The following is a 21,419-nucleotide window of genomic DNA, read 5'->3' on the forward strand; positions in this document are numbered from 1 at the left end:
TTGCTTTCAGCAAGCACATTAATGATTGCACAGCAAGCACATTAATGTCAAAGCAGAAAGGCACGCCCTTCTGGTCTGCTAAAGGTGACTATAAAGGCACCTTCCCTTCCGGGCTTGTAGGCAACTGGAACTTGGTAACCATTGAATATAGTATAGTTAAGTCAATTCCAGACGATTCTCTAGCCTAGACGAATAACATAACTTCTTAAAAACGCGGGTATAGTTCAGGACTAGCATACATAACGGTATCAAGCAAATGAGCGTTTTAGCGACAGATGTACAAACATTGCTTGCACATCCTCTTGGACTGGGCTGTGGAGTTTGACACACACTTCAATTCGCACAAACGTTTAAACGTTTTGATTGTCCAACTGCGTCTTTTTTTAATAACAAGTAAGTGAATGACCATGTTTTGATTATAATTTTTAAAAATGTAAATGGTTAAGAATACTTTTGTTGTTGTCCAGTTAGCAGATAATGGACCCTAATAGATATATTCATGTAGTTGGTGCTGTATATTTAAGCAATAAGGCACAAGGTGGTGTGGCATATAGTCATTGTACAGTATATTGGTCAAGGGCTGTTCTTATGCACGATGCTGTGATGAACACGATGGAAGACTGGAGAGCTGGTTTCAAGCGCAGGGCGCAGCAGGTGTTTATTGGAAAGGACCACAGGAGGAGGTCGGTAGATGGGTCCAGGGGCAGGCATAAGGTGGTCCAAAAAGGCAACAGTACAAGTAGGGAAAAGGCTAGAGGCGGGCAAAAACTATCATACACGGGAGGAGTAAATTACGGGAAAACCCCGAATAGAAGTGTCACAAAACAAACAATACCTCACAATGATGGGGTGCAAAGAGGTGAACTAAATAGTGTGTGATAATGACATACAGGTTTGTGAACAGGTGATTGGGGTCTGGAGAGTGAGCTGCGTTCAGGGGATCTACGTGTTTGGGAGTAAGTTGGAAGCAGACGTTGCTGATGCAACACTGAGTGCCTGAATACAACCCTTAACCATGGTAGATATTGGACATGTACCACAAACTCCAGAGGTGCCTTATTGCTATCATGAACTGGTTACTAACGTAATTAGAACAGTAAGAATACATGTTTTGTGATACCTGTGTTATAATGTCTGATAGAGCCTACCACAGCTTTTTTTTATTTCCTTATTACTCATGGTATATTTGCATGGTATAGTTCAATGCCTATAGTTCATTTTACAGGTTTTATTTGAGCTGCTTTTGAAACCAAAAGTCGAAATTAAAACAGTATTAATATTGTTGAAACTCGATTTTCATAATAGCAAACTGATGCTAGGACTGATGGTCTGGTTAGCAAATAGCAAGTCTGTTTACTTGGTTACCACTACTGTAGCTGTCAAACTTGCTAGTTACTTCAGTGAATGTTTAACACAGAAATCATCTCACTATTCATGTTGAATAAATGAGTCTGTCAATTTGAACTAAGAAAGCTGCTAAATCGTTCAGTTTACATCTAGCCTACATCTTGTCTAGGCTACTGTAATCTGAAATTAGGTGTAAACCTATCCGGGGCTATAGGCTAACTGCATTTATCTAAACAAACCATGGCAAAATTCAATGACAATCATAAACTCAGATTTTAATTTGTAGTCTATGCCTATTGAAATGACAAGTCGATCTCCCAAATGGGCCATTTATAACTAATTGTAGTCTTAACATCTGGCACATGATAACAGCACAATTGCCAGAAAATAGGCTAATACCCTGTCTACACCGCTGGCATCGCATGCGCGAGCGTTGCAAAATAAATGTAGAAATCTAAGTTATTCAATTATTGCATCCACACTGCTTGTGCGCGCCAACGAGCGTCTGCGCTTCCAATCTCTAAAATAGAAGTCAGTTCTATTTGTGACGCAGATCGCGCTGCAAGTCCTGCCTCTCCCATCTCCTCATCGGTTTATAGAAGCAGGTACCCACGTGCCATCTCCTCATTGGTTATACCCACGTGGGTGACTGAAAGACGAACGAGGTCGGTGGCGGTAATGCACCTAATTTATGAAAGTTGTGCATTTCAGGTAAAATAACAACTTAATGTTTATATCCCAGGACAAATTAGCTAGCGATCCTAAGCATTTTTTGTTGTTGTAACTTTCCCATTGAGAAAAATCCACAATTCACCCCTCCAAAGAATGCATGGATCTGGGCTTCTCTGAAATGCCACCAGATCCGTGATCGCCCCCGCACTCAGCATACTGTATAGAAAATTCCACCAGAGCTGTAGAATGGCCGAATTACCGCAACACCCAGCCTCCACAAACACCTTGAAGACTTGCTCTATACAGTAACATTTTTGTTCTGAAGGTTGTGGGAATGTTCCCTGATCATTGCACCAATCTTTCCTGAAGGTTCAAATGGATGGTTTTCTTAACATTCTTTGAACGTTCTCCTTTGGCTGTATTGAAGGTAGTGGGGAACGTTCGTGGAATGTTACAAAGTTAGGAACGCTCTCTGAAGGTTACAGAGTTTGTAACATTCTGGGAATGTTCTCTGAAGATTACAAAGTAAGGAACTCGATAAATGTTCCCATAGATGGTTTTCTTAACTTTCTCATAAGGATGCATGAATAAAACAAAATATATTTAACATTTTATTTAGAAGATGTACACACACACACACACACACCACGCTGGATTACGCAATTAAATATAAACAATTAACACATTTTTATAATTTCAACAATTCTTTATTAAAACAGGTTTGGCAAAATCTGTAACCTTATTGGCACACACATATCATGAACACACAACCCACACACAGGCTTGGACCAATTAAATATTAATAATTAACACATTTATAATTTCAACAATTCATTTTTTCAAACAGGTTCAGAGCAATCTGATTGGCACACACACACACACACACACCGGATTACCCAATTGTCTGGACACCATCTATGGAACAGGGGAGTCGAGGGCTCACTACTCTACAACCTCCACTGCAACCCTCTCCACAACCTGTAAAACAAACAAAGAGTACCTAATTAGATAAGTACTATTATCAGGGTTCTTACAGGCATTGTATCTTTCCCAAAAAATGTAGCATTGTGCATTGATATTCAATTTATGTTATTATGAAAAAAAATGTAACCGATAAAATGTGTTCAGTCCTCTTTGACCAGAAAGGCTGAAATCATATGCTATTGCTGGGTTTTAAATACAAACCAGATTGAAAAAAATATATAACTCAATCCAATGCTTTAAAGTCAATGATGAGGTGTGCCATTAGTGCACACTTAGGGAGGTAAAGCAGAGTTTCTTAAACTGTGGGTCGGGACCCAAAGTGGGCCCTGGGCATGTGAGAGGTAGGTCACGAGTTAATACATTTATAATCACATACAGTTGAAGTCGAAAGTTTACATACACTTAGGTTGGAGTCATTAAAACTTGTTTTTCAACCACTCTACAAATTCCTTGTTAAAAAACTATAGTTTTGGCAAGTCGGTTAGGACATCTACATCTAACATCTAGTTTGTGCATGTCTTTTTTCCAAATATTGTTTACAGACATATTATTTCACTTATAATTCACTGTATCACAATTCTAGTGGGTCAGCAATTTACATACACTAAGTTGACAGTGCTTTTAAACAGCTTGGAAAATTCTAGAAAATGATGTCATGGCTTTAGAACATTCTTATAGGCTAATTGACATAATTTGAGTCAATTGGAGGTGTAACTGTGGATGTATTTCAAGGCCTACCTTCAAACTCAGTGCCTCTTTGCTTGACATCATGGGAAAATCAAAAGAAATCAGCCAAGACCTCAGAAAATAAATTGTAGACCTCCAATAGTCTGGTTCATCCTTGGGAGAAATTTCCAAACACCTGAAGGTACTACGTTCATCTGTACAAACAATAGTATGCAAGTATAAACACCATGGGACCACACAGCCGCCATACCGCTCAGGAAGGAGACTCGTTCTGTCCCCTAGAGATGAACGTACTTTGGTGCGAAAAGTGCAAATCAATCACAGAACAACAGCAAAGGGCCTTGTGAAGATGTTGAAGGAAACAGGTACAAAATCAAAGCTGAACTAATTCATTCTCTCTTCTATTATTCTGACATTTCACATTCTTAAAATAAAGTGGTGATCCTAACTGACCTAAAATAGGGAATTTTTACTTGGATTAAAATGTCAAGAATTGTGAAAGATTTGAGTTGAAATGTATTTGGCTAAGTTGTACGTCAACTTCCGACTTCAACTGTAGGTGTATTATTCTGTGCTTGAGAAAGCCTCTGAGGTAGGTGCCACTTGTCCTAGGCACAACAATGTGTGACATACATACTTTTGGTATGAGACAAATTAAACTGTGCCACTTGTAGCCTATTTTAGGCCTACTTCATATACAGTGGGGAGGACAAGTATTTGATACACTGACGATTTTGCAGGTTTTCCTACTTACAAAGCATGTAGAGGTCTGTAATTTTTATCATAGGTACACTTCAACTGTGCGAGATGGAATCTAAAACAAAAAACCTGAAAATCACATTGTATGATTTTTAAGTAATTAATTAGCATTTTATTGCATGACATAAGTATTTGATCACCTACCAACCAGTAAGAATTCCGGCTCTCACAGACCTGTTAGTTTTTCTTTAAGAAGCCCTCCTGTTCTCCACTCATTACCTATATTCACTGCACCTGTTTGAACTTGTTACCTGTATAAAAGTCACTTAATCATACACTCAATCAAACAGACCTCTCCACAATGGCCAAGAGCAGACATCTGTGTAAGGACATCAGGGATAAAATTGTAGACCTGCACAAGGCTGGGATGGGCAACAGGACAATAGGCAAGCAGCTTGGTGAGAAGGCAACAACTGTTGGCGCAATTATTAGAAAATGGAAGAAGTTCAAGATGACGGTCAATCACCCTCGGTCTGGGGCTCCATGCAAGATCTCACCTCGTGGGGCATCAATGATCATGAGGAAGGTGAGGGATCAGCCCAGAACTACACGGCAGGACCTGGTCAATGACCTGAAGAGAGCTGGGACCACAGTCTCAAAGAAAACCATTAGTAATACACTACGCCGTCATGGATTAAAATCCTGCAGCGCACGCAAGGTCCCCCTGCTCAAGCCAGCACATGTCCAGGCCCGTCTGAAGTTTGCCAATGACCATCTGGATGATCCAGAGGAGGAATGGGAGAAGGTCATGTGGTCTGATGAGACAAAAATAGGGGTTTTTGGTCTAAACTCCACTCGCCGTGTTTGGAGGAAGAAGGATGAGTACAACCCCAAGAACACCATCCCAACCGTGAAGCATGGAGGTGGAAACATCATTCTTTGGGGATGTTTTTCTGCAAAGAGGACAGGACGACTGCACCATATTGAGGGGAGGATGGATGGGGCCATGTATCGCGAGATCTTGGCCAACAACCTCCTTCCCTCAGTAAGAGCATTGAAGATGGTCGTGGCTGGGTCTTCCAGCATGACAACGACCTGAAACACACAGCCAGCGCAATTAAGGAGTGGCTCCGTAAGAAGTATCTCAAGGTCCTGAAGTGGCCTAGCCAGTGTCCAGACCTGAACCCAATAGAAAATCGTTGGAGGGAGCTGAAAGTCCGTATTGCCCAGCGACAGCCCCGAAACCTGAAGGATCTGGAGAAGGTCTGTATGGAGGAGTGGGCCAAAATCCCTGCTGCAGTGTGTGCAAACCTGGTCAAGAACTACAGGAAACGTATGATCTCTGTAATTGCAAACAAAAGTTTCTGTACCAAATATTGAGTTCTGCTTTTCTGATGTATCAAATACTTATGTCATGCAATAAAATGCTAATTAATTACTTAATAATGATACAATGTGATTTTCTGGATTTTTGTTTTAGATTCCGTCTCTCACAGTCGAAGTGTACCTATGATAAAAATTACAGACCTCTACATGCTTTGTTAGTAGGAAAACCTGCAAAATCGTCAGTGTATCAAATACTTGTTCTCCCCACTGGTACCAGTTCCAATTCTGTCTCCTTGTGGCTAAAAAGTGGTATGCTTGCAATTCTTTTTCAGAACCATGAGGATCCTCTTCAGAATCCAGAGCCGCAGTAGATGGTCCCTTGTCATTGGCACTGCGTTGTTGATTGGCGTCCTCAGACTATTGCACGTGAACCACACAGATGGGCCCCGGAACACTTCTCCCTCTGCCAAACCACCACCTTCACAGTCCGCTGTGGATGTCTTCAAGTGCTCCCGGAATGACACTGTGAACAACATTTCATCCTCTATTCCACCTACCCACCGCAACTTCCTTGTGTACAAACACTGCAGGACATTCTCCCGCCTGCTGTCTCCGACACCCTGTCAGAATGACCTCTTTCTCCTGCTGGCCGTTAAGTCCACAGCCATCCAGGTTGATCGCAGGTCTGCACTTCGGAACACATGGGGGAAGAAGGGATATGTTCAGGGTAAGACGGTGAAACTATTGTTCCTAGTAGGTAAGTCTTCAGACACAATACAGGGTTACCCGCTGCAGCAGGTACTGGAGTGGGAGAGCAGAGAGTTTGGGGACATCCTGCAGTGGGATTTTGACGACAGTTTTTTCAACCTGACCCTAAAGGAGATCCACTTCCTCAAATGGTTCCGCCTGGAGTGCCGCTGGGCACACTATGTGTTCAAAGGGGACGATGATGTTTTTGTTCACACCAGCAATCTGGTGGAATATGTTAAGGACAACAAGCCCTCCGAGCAACTATATGCTGGGAACATCATGTCTGGCTATCCAGTCCGGGACAAACAAAGTAAATATTTCATACCAGTGGAGATGTACCCCAACAAGCCATATCCTCTATACGCTGGGGGTGGGGGCTACCTGATGTCAAATCAGACTGTGCTGAGTCTGGAAGTGGCAGCGTCCAGTATTGACCTGTTCCCCATTGATGATGTCTTTGTGGGCTTGTGCCTACAGAAGATGAACATCACGCTGACGCACCACTCTGGCTTCAAGACCTTTGGGCTCAAACAGGGGGTGACACACTTCAACCCCTGCATTTACAGGGAGCTCATGGTGGTGCACAAACTGAATCCCACCGAGATGTGGACAATGTGGTCTCTACAGCAGGACCCAAAGCTGCAATGCTTTAGATCAAGGACGTGAGACATCTGGCATTGTGTGTATATCATGCTGTGCTTATCTGTCTCGCTACCTTAAATTGAGAATTCCTTTCATAGATAAATTATCCTTATGAATGGTCTAAAATAGCATACTTTCCTTTACCCAAACTAATATTTGAATGTATTCTGACATTTGCCTTCCCTTATCCTGTATGTTCAGATCAGCACAGACAGTGTAAGATCCATTTAAGAATACTGAGATGCATCTAGTGCCATTTGACACTTCCGATGAGGACGTTTGTAGAATGTTTCTAGGATTCTATAAGGTTGGAAAAGAGATATTGATGGGAAACTTTAAAAACAGGTAGAGTGGGTTACAGAGGTATTGATGGGAAACTTTAAAAACAGGTAGAGTGGGTTACAGAGGTATTGATGGGAAACTTTAAAAACAGGTCGAGTGGGTTACAGGGGTATTGTCGGGAAACATTAAAGCAGGTCTGAACTCGGGAACTGACTTCTCTCGGCGTATGTGACATCGATATTAATCAGAAATCTTTTTTCCAGTACCAAAATTGACTAAAAAGTGCAAGTAGATTAATTTAGGCCGTAAAGTCAGTATCTTCCTAAATAGAGGCATAAGGCTATGTAATAGAATAAGTGGTATATTAATACGTCTTTTGATAGCTTCCAAAATATTTTTTTGAATGGTGGAGAAGTGCCAAGATCAGAGTATATGAGCAAGTTGAGTGGAAGGAACAAGTGGAAGGAACAAAAATGAATAATTTAGGCTATTTTATTAGCCTTTTATTTCAATTATTTCAAGGCTATAGTCTACAAATAAATAAATGAAGCATTTGCAAGTCCAACACTCTAGACTGGCAGGAACATTAAGCGTCCAGCATTTAAACAACATTTTGTTGTATTAAATCATTTTAGTCTAGAAATTGCGCATATAGGCTGTGACTTACTTATAATTAAATACAAATGAAATGAAAAATTCCTTTATTAAATGCCTTTGAATTCACTTTAGAAAACACAAGTTTGGCCAGAGTCTGTGGCTTCAGCCTCATGAGATGGTACCTAGAGAGCAGGCCAGCAGTGGAATATACCCTCTATCTATGCACTTGTAGAGCCACTGGGGATGCTGAACACACTTTGGGCATAGCCACGGGACATAGGGGCGCTGAGGGTACTGCAGCGCCCTCTGAAAAAAACAAATACAGGAGTGGTAAAGGCACAGTGCACTTCTTTGTGAAAAAAATAACAATACAAACAATAATAATACAAATACATTTTTATATTGTGATTTATTTCACAAAAGTAGTGCACTGGGCCTTTACTACTCCTATATTAGGACTGCAGCGCAGGGATACTTTTTTTTTCTCTCAAAGCAGCACCCCCAAACATCTTCCCGCAGCTATGCCTTCAGGACACTGGCCAGGCTGGGCAGGAGTGCAAAGTAGTTTTTTTTCTATTGGCAGGCCCAAAGGTTTTTAGGCAAAATAACCATATCAAAACGGAAAACTCCGTGAAAGATGTAATATGTCAAGATCAATGATTGCCTATTGTATAGATAAAAGAACAAAAATGAACAAAACATTTAAGAGTTCGGATTTGTTGCTTATAATTACTTTGCTACAATGACACACTTACCTAGCTACCCACCTAATTTATTTCTGATAGCATACATACACGCTGTAATTTGAAATGTGTTTAAAAGGTTAATTTCACAAAAGCTCCTGCACATGTTTTGAAACACATAATATTGATTTTTTTTTTTTAATGTATTTTCTATTTTTGTTACAGATACAGTGCCTTGCGAAAGTATTCGGCCCCCTTGAACTTTGCGACCTTTTGCCACATTTCAGGCTTCAAACATAAAGATATAAAACTGTATTTTTTTGTGAAGAATCAACAACAAGTGGGACACAATCATGAAGTGGAACGACATTTATTGAATATTTCAAACTTTTTTAACAAATCAAAAACTGAAAAATTGGCCGTGCAAAATTATTCAGCCCCCTTAAATTAATACTTTGTAGCGCCACCTTTTGCTGCGATTACAGCTGTAAGTCGCTTGGGGTATGTCTCTATCAGTTTTGCACATCGAGAGACTGACATTTTTTCCCATTCCTCCTTGCAAAACAGCTCGAGCTCAGTGAGGTTGGATGGAGAGCATTTGTGAACAGCAGTTTTCAGTTCTTTCCACAGATTCTCGATTGGATTCAGGTCTGGACTTTGACTTGGCCATTCTAAACACCTGGATATGTTTATTTTTGAACCATTCCATTGTAGATTTTGCTTTATGTTTTGGATCATTGTCTTGTTGGAAGACAAATCTCCGTCCCAGTCTCAGGTCTTTTGCAGACTCCATCAGGTTTTCTTCCAGAATGGTCCTGTATTTGGCTCCATCCATCTTCCCATCAATTTTAACCATCTTCCCTGTCCCTGCTGTGGCGCAATCTGTAACGCTTCAGCGACTAGATTTGGATCGAAATGAACCAGCAAATTATATGCATAACCATGGTAGCAAATGGGATGGGAACAGTTTTGAGATAATGGGAAAATGATTAGACCAAAGGTGAGTACACAACACTTCAATTCAAATCTATAAATATATATATAAATATATATATATATATATATATTGAGGGGGAATAGGCGATGTCGTGCCCTCTTCACAACTGTCTTGGTGTGTTTGGACCATGACAGTTTGTTGGTGATGTAGATACTGTCACGAACCGGCTCAAAGCCCGTAACAAAGGGAGACAACATGGAGATAAGGAGTAACAAAATATATATTTATTAACTAAAGCAACTAAGGAAAATATACAAAGCAAACAAACGGCCACCAAGACCCACAACACAATCTACAAAGGTGTCTGCATGGAGAGAGTCTCTCCATGAATGTGGAAGAGGTCTATTTATCCTGGGACACACCTGGCCCAGGTGTTTCCCATGTAGCTGACGACCCTCCCAACTCCGCCCACCGGCATCCTAATAAGTAACTAAGAACAAAGACAGAATACGGCAGACAGAGTGGGAGGGTCGTCACAATACCAAGGAACTTGAAGCTCTCAACCTGTTCCACTACAGCCCCGTCGATGAGAATGGGGGTGGGCTCAGTCCTCCTTTTCCTGTAGTCCACAATCATCTCCTTTGTCTTGATCACATTGAGGGAAAGGTTGTTATCCTGGCACCACACGGCCAGTCTCTGACCTCCTCCCTATAGGCTGTCTCATTGTTGTCCGTGGTCAGGCTTACCACTGTTGTGTCATCGGCATATTTAAGAATGGTGTTGGAGTCGTGCTTTGCCATGCAGTCATGAGTGAACAGGGACTAAGCATGCACCCTGAGGGGGCCCCTGTTTTGAGGATCAGCGTGGCAGATGTGTTGTTACCTACCCTTACCACCTGGGGGCGGCCCCTCAGGAAGTCCAGGATCCAGTTGCAGAGGGAGGTGTTTAGTCCCAGGGTCCTTAGCTTAGCAACTGACACAAGACCAAATCCAAAATTACACTGTTGATATTATGTGCATTTTACATTTACTGTACTGTTCAGTTGCATTTGTTGATAACGAAATCTGAAAATATTCTGGCTACATTCAGTAGCATGATAAGACTATTCCTGGAAAATGTGGGGTAGGTGCAACATAAGACAAAACAATTACAAGGGTTTGAGTGAGAGGACTAACTGGTGTTTCCAAGTGACGTCTTTCAAAAGACATAGAGTCATCTTAATTTACAGCATTTCCCTCACTCAGACAACAACAACAAAAAAGATTAAAGTTGCCCAATACCAGGAGGGATGGGGGCAATTTCTTGTTGCTTGTTGCGTGGTGCTGAGGCCCACTTCTTTTTGTGTTTTCTTTTCCTGTACATACTGAATTTTATTATTACTTCATCTGTAATAGGATAAAAATGATCAATTGTAGTTATGTACCTTTTTTTAAATGTTTTGTGGCACAGGTACAACAATAATATACTGTACATGTGTGAAATAATGAATGTGAAATATGATCTAAACGGAATATAACATTTTGATATTGTACCCATCAATGAACAAAAAAAAAAAAAACTACATAAAGTCACTAAAAGAATGTCTGCCACTTAAATGTCTGAATATTGAATGTCTGAATACTTTTGAGAGCAATGAGCTATAACTGGGTCGCTACATGAAGAGTGCCTTTTCTGTACCGTTGTGGTATTTTAAGTAGAAATTGTGTACCAATATTTACATTTTAAAAGCCTGTTATATTAAATAAGTGTCGTTTAATGTAGACCACGTGGAAGATTCTATACAGTGCATTCAGAAAGTATTCAGACCCCTTCCCTTTCTTCACATTTTGTTACGTTATTCTAAAATGTATTCATTTGTTTTTTTCCCCCCTCATCAATATACACACAATACCCAATAATGACAAAACAAAAACTTTTTATTTTTTTATTTAGCAAATGTATTCAAAATAAAAAACAGAAACAAGTGTTATGTTTGGGCAAATCCAACACATCACTGAGTACCACTCTTCACATTTTCAAGCATGGTGGTGGCTGAACCATGTTATGGGTATGCTTGTCATCGGCAAGGACTAGGGAGTTTTGTAGGATGAAAATAAACATAATAAAGCTAAGCACAGGCAAAATAACTATGCACAAAGCCAAGCGTCAGCTGGAGTGGTGTAAAGCTCACCGCCATTGGACTCTGGGAACGCCTTCTCTGGAGTGATGAATCCCGCATCACCATCTGGCAGTCTGGACAAATCTGGGTTTGGAGGATGCCAGGAGAACACTACCTGCCCCAATGTATAGTGTCAACTGTAAAGTTTGATGGAGGAGAAATAATGGTCTGGAACTACTTTTCATGGTTTGGGCTGGGCCCCTTAGTTACAATGATGGGCAATATAAACGCTACAGCATATAATAACATTCTAGACGATTCTGTGCTTCCAACTTTGTTGGGGAAGGCCCTTCCCTGTTTCATCATGACAATGCCCCTGTGCACAAAGCGAAGTCCATTTAGAAATGGTTTGTTGAGATCGGTGTGGAAGAACTTGACTGGCCTCCACAGATCTCTGACTTCAACCCCATCGAACACCTTTGGGATGAATTGGAATGTCGACTGCGAGCCAGGCCTAATCGCCCAACATCAGTGCCCGACCTCATTAGTGCTCGTGGCATGCAGTCAATGTAGCAATGTTAAAGTATCTAGTGGAAAGACTTCCCAGAAAAGTGGATGCTGTTATTTCAGCAAAGGTGGGTACCAACTCCATATTAATGCTCATGATTTTGGAATGAGATGTTCGATGCCATCTAGTGTATCTGTTGGCGCCAGACCCTATTGAGGAGAAGTGAGTATACCATTTGTGTGTGCATGAGAAGTGAAGCCCATCACAAAAGCCCAGATTCTTCTCTTCCCAGCCACACCGTCCACTCGTCATCAGTGGAATCTCCCTGTTTTGCATGTTCCCAATGTGGTCAATAAGATGGCTTTGATAGTCAGCTGTGTATGTACAGTATGTATCCATTTATTTTTCTTGATAGAAGGAATGCAAACTTGCTTTCTTTTCGCCATCCTTGTGTAACGGGGTGAGTGACTGGTTGCCGGGAAGTCAGGCGCAGGAGAGCAGAGATGGGTGATAACAGGAGAACTTTAATATACACCCTGGCCCAAAGGCACAGGCGAGGCAGCACAAAGCACAACCACGGTAACATGAACCGGATTATACAAAACAAACAACAGGCTGGCTTGCGCTAGGTTTGTTTCAAACCTAGCGCAAGCCAGCCTGTAGCGTAACACCCTACACAAAGAACAATTCCACACACAGACATGGGGGAAACAGAGGCTAATATACATTTAGTCTGATGAGGGAATGTGAACCAGGTGTGTGGGGAAAAACAAGACAAAACAAATGGAAAATGAAAGGTGGAGCGGCGATGGCTGGAAGACCGGTGACGTCGACCGCCGAACGCCGCCCGAACAAGGAGAGGAACCGACTTCAGCGGAAGTCATGACAGCTTGTAATCCTTCTCGCTCTGACATTTACATTCTGAGTGTAAATACATTACACACGCGCACTGGGTATTAGTTGGGTCGTTCCACCAATTAAATAGCCTACCTTTTGGGTAGTGCAACTTTGTAAAAAAAAAAATGGTGAAAACTCGGGAGAAATGTTGGAGATAAGTGGGTTAAAATCTTCCAAGGAGTCACAGCAGTAAAACATTTTTGTGGAAATTGCACTTTAGCAAGTCTATAAAAATTGGATTTACAGTGCATTCGTAAAATATTCAGACCCCTTGACTTTTTCCACATTTTGTTACGTTAGACTTATTCTAAAATTGATTAAATTATTTTTTCCCCCTCAATCTACACAATACCCCACAATGACAAAGCAACATCTTATTTTGTATTGTTTGCAAATGTATTAAATATAAAAGACTGAAATATCACATTTACATAAGTATTCATACCCTTTACTCAGTACTTTGTACCATTGGCAGTGATAGCAGCCTCGAGTCTTCTTGGGTATGACACTACAAGCTTAGCACACTGGTATTTGGAGTGTTTCTCCCATTCTTCTCTGCAGGTTGGATGGGGAGCGTTGCTGCACAGCTATTTTCTGGTCTTTTCAGAGATGTTTAATCGGGTTCAAGTCCGGGCTCACTCTGTCAGAGTGACCATTGGGTTCTTGGTCACCTCCCTAACCAATGCCCTTCTCCCTCAATTGCTCAGTTCACTAGGAAGAGTCTTGGTGGTTCCAAACTTATTTTAATTTAAGAATGATGGCCACTGTGTTCTTAGGGACCTTCAATGCTGCAGACATCTTTTGGTACCCTTCCCCAGATCTGTGCCTCGACACAATCCTGTCTTGGAGCTCTACAGACAATTCCTTCAAACTTATAGCCTGGTTTTTGCTCTGGCATGCACTGTCAACTGTGGGACCTTATACAGACAGGTGTTTTCCTTTCCTAATCATGCCCAATCAAGTGAGTTTGCCACAGGTGGACTCCAATCAAGTTGTAGAAACGTCTCAAGGTTGATCAATGGAAAAAATTATCATTGCATGCCGCCACTTTCAACGTCCAGGAAACCATGGTGGAGAGAAGGCGGCATTTACCCTCGATGGCTACCAGAACTGGAAGAAGTCCACAAGTTCATTCAAGACACAACTCTAGTGTGGAGCATAAATATGCAATGCTCTAAGTGATGGACATTCGAAACTAGTCCGAGAGAACAGAGAGTATATGAGAGGAGGTGTGGAGTCATTGCGTTGCACTGCATACCAGGTACTTTCACAGAGAGGAGACGTAGAAAACGACATGGCTGTCACACTTGGTGAGTAACTGAAAGGCCTTTCATTTATTGACAGAGTGCGCATGTCCGGTGGTGGGAACATGATTCAATCCCGCTGATCTGGATGGAACAAGAAGACGCAGCATATTATCGGCCTACAATAGAAATATAATCACTAAGATTGTGATGATAGCCAGTTCGTTTTACAAGTGTGTGCACAGTTAACAGGCATGGGTTAAATGCATTGCACTTCTCGTTGTGGCTGCACTTTGGATATTATTCATTTCTGACGTTTTTGTCATTGCATTGTGGTCACCTGTATTAGGTTTATAGCTATTTTGTTTAATATTTGGTCAAATTCAATTAAAAACCACATTTACATCTAATGTGCTGTGTGCCATATCTGCTTTTATTGAAAAAGCGAGAACTTCCTTATAACTCTAAATTCATGAACATCGACTATCTTCTTAGCACCCGCACATATTGGTCAAACCCTCCCTTAGCCCCGGGAGAGAAAAAAATCCTTGCGCCGTGCCTGGACACACTCCGATCCGTTTCTGAAACAATTGCCCAGACTTTGTAGAGTTTAATAATGCGTAAACCATCTTCATCAAAGGGACCAACTCTGAAGTATGTCTACTAGTATGTCTACTGTATGAATGGGTTGTTTAAATTGCATCTCATTATATTCCCAGTATTACTTTTATCAAATCTCTAGTAATCTATTATACACACATACAATTTATCAGATGTTCATGTCTTCACAGAATCCATATCGAACGTTAGAAATTCTTAGGTACTCACATCCACCAATCCATGTTCAAAAACATTCTCCCAGCCGGGGGAAAAAAACGGAACTTTCCCAGACACTGCCCTGCCCTGTCATGGGATCCTAAATGGCTCTCTGTCCTCCCAGAAACCACGGAAAAGTCCAGCCTCCCAGAAACTATAGACTTGCTGCTAACATCCCGCTTTCAATACCACCCCGAGATATTCTATGATGCCCAGTGATGGACGGAACCCCACGATAACATGATATCAATACTTATTATGCAAATGTCAATCATCTTATTATGCAAATGTCTATATATTATTTCACTTAATCAATTTTTATCACCTGCAGGAATATTTTCTTACTTCAATAGGTGGATTTGGTTTATAGCTTTCACATATGTGCCTAACTATTTAAAACCATTGCATATCATTAACTTATCTACTAATTGTTATTTCTCTCAGGCTCGCACAGAACCTTAATGATCACCCGCACAGGATTGATCAAATGCTCACACAAAACATTACTAAATAACCATCCACACAGGAATGGTCAGACCACTGTTGGGGAATAATCATAATTAGGTGGTAACATAGGTAAGATGTTTTATATTCATCATATGTTTGTAAGTTACTTCTCATCAGAATGTTATTTTTGTATAATACTGTGGCGGGGTTGCAGTATCTGTTCTATGTCAAGACTAAGTTGCTTGGGCCGGAGAGAGGGGAGAGGTCAAGGTGTCATCATGTGTAAACATAACTTTTGCTCCACTGTGTCTGTGTGCCAGTCACTCCCTACTTTTCCCATCGGGGAGAGGAGGATGGCAGTGTCTGGAATCATTCTATGCTCCCTCTTTTGTTGCTCCTATCTTAACCTATAGCCTCACTCTCCTCTCCGTGAGCTTGGTTGTATTTAGAATTGGTTGTATCTAAATGACAATTTGATATATATAATAGGGTGGGGGTAATGTCTTGGTACCATTTTGTACCAAGGACGAAATAAGAGCTTTGTTTAGGAGACCAAACTGAACGATAATTTATAGCCAACTCTGTCTGGCTAGGGGATATTCCTCTCTGAAGTAAAGTTTTTCTTTGTGTAAGTTCCTAAGACCTGTGGTTTGTCATGTCGTCTAGGGGGGGTGGATCCTTGCTATAAAGGATCCCATTTGCCATTATGTTGGGACTCTCAACTTTTCATTAGAGATACTGAACTGTTGAAAGTCAAAATGCTATTGCAAAAGCTTCATTATTATTAAAGGTGAAGATTAAGCATAACTCTGACTGGTGTGTGGTTTGCTCTCATGATTTGGCAAATAGAGGACATTTCCACGACACCACTCATACAGACTTGGTCAGATGTCCACACAGAACATCATTGAAAGATCACCCTCACAGAGTCAACCTACCACGCCCACACAGAATGCTTTTACAAAGATTACCCACACAGGATTTCAAACCCTGTCTATATGAACAGGGAAACCCATAACATTATCAAAATATTACCCAAATATAAACATTTCATTATAGTTATAATTTCAACTTCACCAAGCCAGATGCCCTCGCAAGGCGTTTCCTGCACTCTAGTTCCTTGTTCAATAAGTTAACCTCACCAGTCCAACTGTGATCAAACCCAGAACCACGGATCTGGACTTTTGGTAGCCCGCAACTGGCTGATTAACAATCATGTCCAAGGATACCTCACTTAAGAACACTCTTATCAACTCAACTCAGTTGCCCCAGCTGTGGCCCTCTTAAGGAAGACCTTGTGTCATGTATTGTCATGTTGTGTCTTGTTTCTGTCCTTTCCCTTCACCCTGTCTCCCTCTGCTGGTCGTTATTAGGTTACCTTTTCTCCCCCTCTTTCCCCCAGCTGTTCCTTGTCTCCTCCTAACTACCTCGTCACCCCTTTTCCCACCTGTTCCCTTTTTCCCTCTGATTAGTCCTCTATATCTCTCTCTGTTTTTGTTCCTGTCTTTGTCGGATTCTTGTTTGTGTTATTCATGCCTGAACCAGACTATCGTCATGTTTGCTGCAACCTTGTCCTGTCCTGTCGGAATCTGCCGGTCCATCTGAGCCTACGTTTGTTTTGTTATTAAAGAAGCTCTGTTTACGTTAATTCGCTTTTGGGTCCTCATTCACGCACCGTAACACCTTGCTCTGAGCATACCCTCAACGGGAGCTTTTATCTTTTTCTTATCTTTATTTTTTCTTATCTTATCATCGCTTATTGACAGATTGTCCACTCCGACATCAATGTTCAATTAATGTCTAATTAGTACTATCAATTCTGTGCACTTTTAAGTTCAAAGATTGTAAGAAACCAGTCTCAATCCAATTCTGTTCTAAATGATGTATCCATTCAGCTGACGCTCCCAGCCAGGTGGGGATCCGATCTGCTCTGAATAGTGGAGAGTGGCATTCCCCAACTGCATCTAATGCAACTCCCCGTGCACGGTTAACCTGAATTTCACCGGGAACAATCAGAAAAATGAAGTTCATTCATCGTCGCCAAAATTGTCATGAAATTATTCGAATCAAAATTGAATTACATTTCTTAAAAACAAGTTAACTTTATTATGTAATTACTGAAATAATGGAGTTTGTCAACCACCCTCCCGTAGGTGATTCGTTGAGAGCCCAACCAGCAGGATTAAAAGCCACAGCATTGTATAGCACAGTCCATCCTCCTGGATGTTCATGACAAATCACAGATGAGAGAATTTATACAAAGGTACATTTTGCTCTCATGCAACAGACATCAAGATTTATATGGTGCCAAATATCTGTCTCGAGTTCATTTACTGCTTGCTTGTACAAAAATACTAATGCATCCTAGAATACTAAATCCTTTCTCTCAAGAAACTGGAGATTGGTTCTCCCTGTTACCGACAGACAGACATTAATCATGGAATGGAATGCTGTTTTATCACCAATCCATCGTAAATCTACTGTCAGTGTTAAATCTCCCAGGCACACTTTCAGTCCACACTCAGATGAGTGTTCTAAAACCCCCCTATTTTGATGCAATCACAGTATTATAACATAATCTTGCAATTTCTGTTCTCACAAGTGACACCTCTAGCACTGAGATGCAGTGCCTTAGACCACTGCGCCACTCGGGGGCCCCTTTTCACTCTGTCAATTAGGTTAGTATGGTGAAATCCCTTAGTGGTTTCCTTCCTTTCCGGCAACTGAGTTAGGAAGGACGCCTGTATCTTTGTCGTGACTGGGTGTATTGATACACCATCCAAAGTGTAATTAATGACTTCACCATGCTTAAATATATTCAATGTCTTTTTTTTTTTTACCAATCTACCAATAGGTGCCCTTTGTGAAACATTGGAAAACTTCCCTGGTCTTTGTGCTTGAATCTGTTTTGGAAATTCACTGCTCGACTGAGACCTTACAGATTGAACAGTACAGTTGAAATCAGAAGTTTACATACACCTTAGCCAATGAAAGAGTCTTTCATAATTCCTGACATTTAATCAGAGTACAACTCCCTTGTTTAAGGTCAGTTAGGATCACCACTTTATTTTAAGAATATGAATTGTCAGAATAATAGTAGAGAATTATTTATTTCAGCTTTTATTTCTTTCATCACATTCCCAGTGGGTCAGAAGTTTACATACACTCAATTAGTATTTGGTAGCATTGCCTTTAAATTGTTTAACTTGGGTCAAATGTTTTGGGTAGCCTTCCACAAGCTTCCCACAATAAGTTAAGTGAATTTTGGCCCACCGAGTCAGGTTTGTAGGCCTCCTTGCTCGCACACGCTTTTTCAGTTCTGCCCACAACTTTTCTTTGGGATTGAGGTCAGGGCTTTGTGATGGCCATTCCAATGCCTTGACTTTGTTGTCCTTAAGCCATTTTGCCACAACTTTGGAAGTATGCTTGGAGTCATTGCCCATTTGCAACCAAGCTTAAACTTCCTGACTGATGTCTTGAGATCAGAAATAATCTGTCTGTAAACAATTGTTGGAAAAATGACTTGTGTCATGCAGATGTCCTAACCGACTTGCCAAAAAATATAGTTTGTTTGTTAACAATAAATTTGTGGAGTGGTTGAAAAACTAGTTTTCATGACTCCAACCTAAGTGTATGTAAACTTCCGATTTCAACTGTATGTGTGGGGTACAGAGATGAGGTAGTGATTAAAAAATCATGTTAAACACTATTATTGCACACAGAGTGAGTCCATGCAACTTCATCCAGGATCAGATCGATCTGGCTGTTTTTGAGGCAGTATTTCAGAAAATAATTGGGTAGGATGTCTCAAAAGTTAGCCAAATGTGTAGGTAGAAAACAGAAACTGCTCTGTTTGTCACAACCGCTAATAGCAGATATCAGAGGTTACTCACATAACCGTGATTCTATGAACTAACCGGGGGGGGGGGGGGGGGTACGTTTATTGCTGCACATGTATCTAACTTGAAAGTCTTCTTGTCTGAACTGGAGAGGTGGATCCATAGACCAGTCACTCTACATGAACACAGCTGGGTACAGGTGATTCTGGTCTCTCCTGCTGAAGCCTGATTAAAACAACATATTTAGCTATAAGTCTTATGTATTGTGGTTATTTAGTTCATCCCGAATTGAGACATTGAAATTAGAAATGGATGTAATTTGCTTTGAATTCATTGCAAATAGCAGTCCACTTTTGTTACAGGCATAAGCTTGGGTATTTTTTATTCACTGCAATGAATGTTTTATTTTATCTTCTGCATTGTTTGATTTTATTCTTTGCTCCAATCCACGCTCATACAGTACATACGATGCTTGAATATTGAGATCCATCCCACGTTTCTGAAGCAACCTCAGGTCATAACCACCTGCACATAGGCTAGTTAAGGATCAATGAGGAAGATTGGAGGTAGATTGGATGTAGAAGCAACATATCCCTGCTGTTTCCTTAGGTGAGGAGCAGTTACCATTGTTTTTTTTAGGTGTTATTTCTTATATTACTAGGCCAGAAAAATGTTTGTGTTATTACATACAACCTGGATGAACTTTTGGATATCAGAGCGGCGGTAACTCACCAGCATTACCAGCATTACGACCAGGAATACGGCTTTCCCGAATCGGATCCTTTGTTCGTACCCCCAAGGGCAATTGAACTGATTCCAGAGGCTGACCCAAAACATTGCCGGCATAGAAGAGGTACTCGGAGTGCACTTCTAGTCCGACTCAGGAGGCTGGCACACCACCCACAGCTTCCAAATGTCATGACTCTCCTGTGAGGATCTCCGCAGAGAGGGAGAGGGATGGAGTTGAACAGTTTTATAACGGTCGTAAATGCCTTGCAGAAACTCTGCCTTTGGGCTCTGCAGGATTGAGGGGAAAGAACCCTTTTGCAACAAAACTTTCTTCCCACCAAAACTCCATCATCCAAAAGTGGAGAATGAAACAATATTTCTAATATAAATAATGTTGGAAATGGTGGGGGGGACTTAAAGAACAATCATGTCGAATTCGTTACTAATCTGTGATGTAACTAAGGACAGTAGAACAACATAACTGTATCTCTGAGTGTGTATATTTCCCAGTTATCAGATTTACATCTAAATGTTGTGGGACTTATATGATTACATATGAAACTATTTGTGAGAAGATTAAATGTGATCTTACCCTTCTAAATGAGAAAATGTTTTTCAAATAAAGTTTATCCAGTCAGTAACCACGTGAGCACAGACATTATGCCAAACGTAATGGAACCGGCCTTTTTCCAGAGTGTGTAAAACGACATATGACGAAATTCACATCAGACCAATAGGTGGAGGGTAAGCCGGACGTCACGAATGGTTAGACACCAGTATACGGACAGTAAACCGGACATGTAAAATGGTTAGACTCTACATTAGACCAGCGTAACCAACAGCGTGAGCTGAAAGGGACAAAATGGTTAGAAACTCTGAAACATTCAGTCTGCAGCTGTTTAAGTACTTTAGTCTAGTAAACTCGACAGAGAACCACCGGGTGGTACTTTGAAAGATCCACTCTAACAAACACTTCCCCTAAAACTGGTATTCCCAAACTGGGAATACCTGTTCACATTTTCAAACAGTCCATTTATATTTTCCAACGTTTGGGTGAGGTTTTTGTCTCACCTGAGTAGCCTCGGTTCACTGCCAAAAATAAAATTAAACCATCTAGTGTTCAGCGAAATAACAACACAATGGCAAAAACAGGTAGCCTAGTCAAATAATGAACATCCAATCACATTAACTCGAAAATGGATAAACGCTTTTTAAAAAGTACGGCCCGCGTCCTT

General features: G+C 41.0%; 1 protein-coding gene across 1 annotated transcript; it reads left to right on the top strand.

Moving 5' to 3' along the window:
* Positions 1-111: 111 nt before the first annotated feature.
* On the top strand, positions 112-8,880 carry LOC110527578 (N-acetyllactosaminide beta-1,3-N-acetylglucosaminyltransferase 4). The gene is made up of 2 exons (XM_021608958.2): positions 112-393; positions 6,048-8,880. Exon 2 carries the CDS (start codon positions 6,052-6,054, stop codon positions 7,129-7,131), a length of 1,080 nt encoding a protein of 359 aa, XP_021464633.2. The 5' UTR covers positions 112-393; positions 6,048-6,051; the 3' UTR covers positions 7,132-8,880.
* The last annotated feature ends 12,539 nt before the right edge of the window (positions 8,881-21,419 follow it).

This window comes from Oncorhynchus mykiss, chromosome 7 (assembly GCF_013265735.2).
Source record: "Oncorhynchus mykiss isolate Arlee chromosome 7, USDA_OmykA_1.1, whole genome shotgun sequence".
Lineage (NCBI taxonomy): Eukaryota > Metazoa > Chordata > Actinopteri > Salmoniformes > Salmonidae > Oncorhynchus > Oncorhynchus mykiss.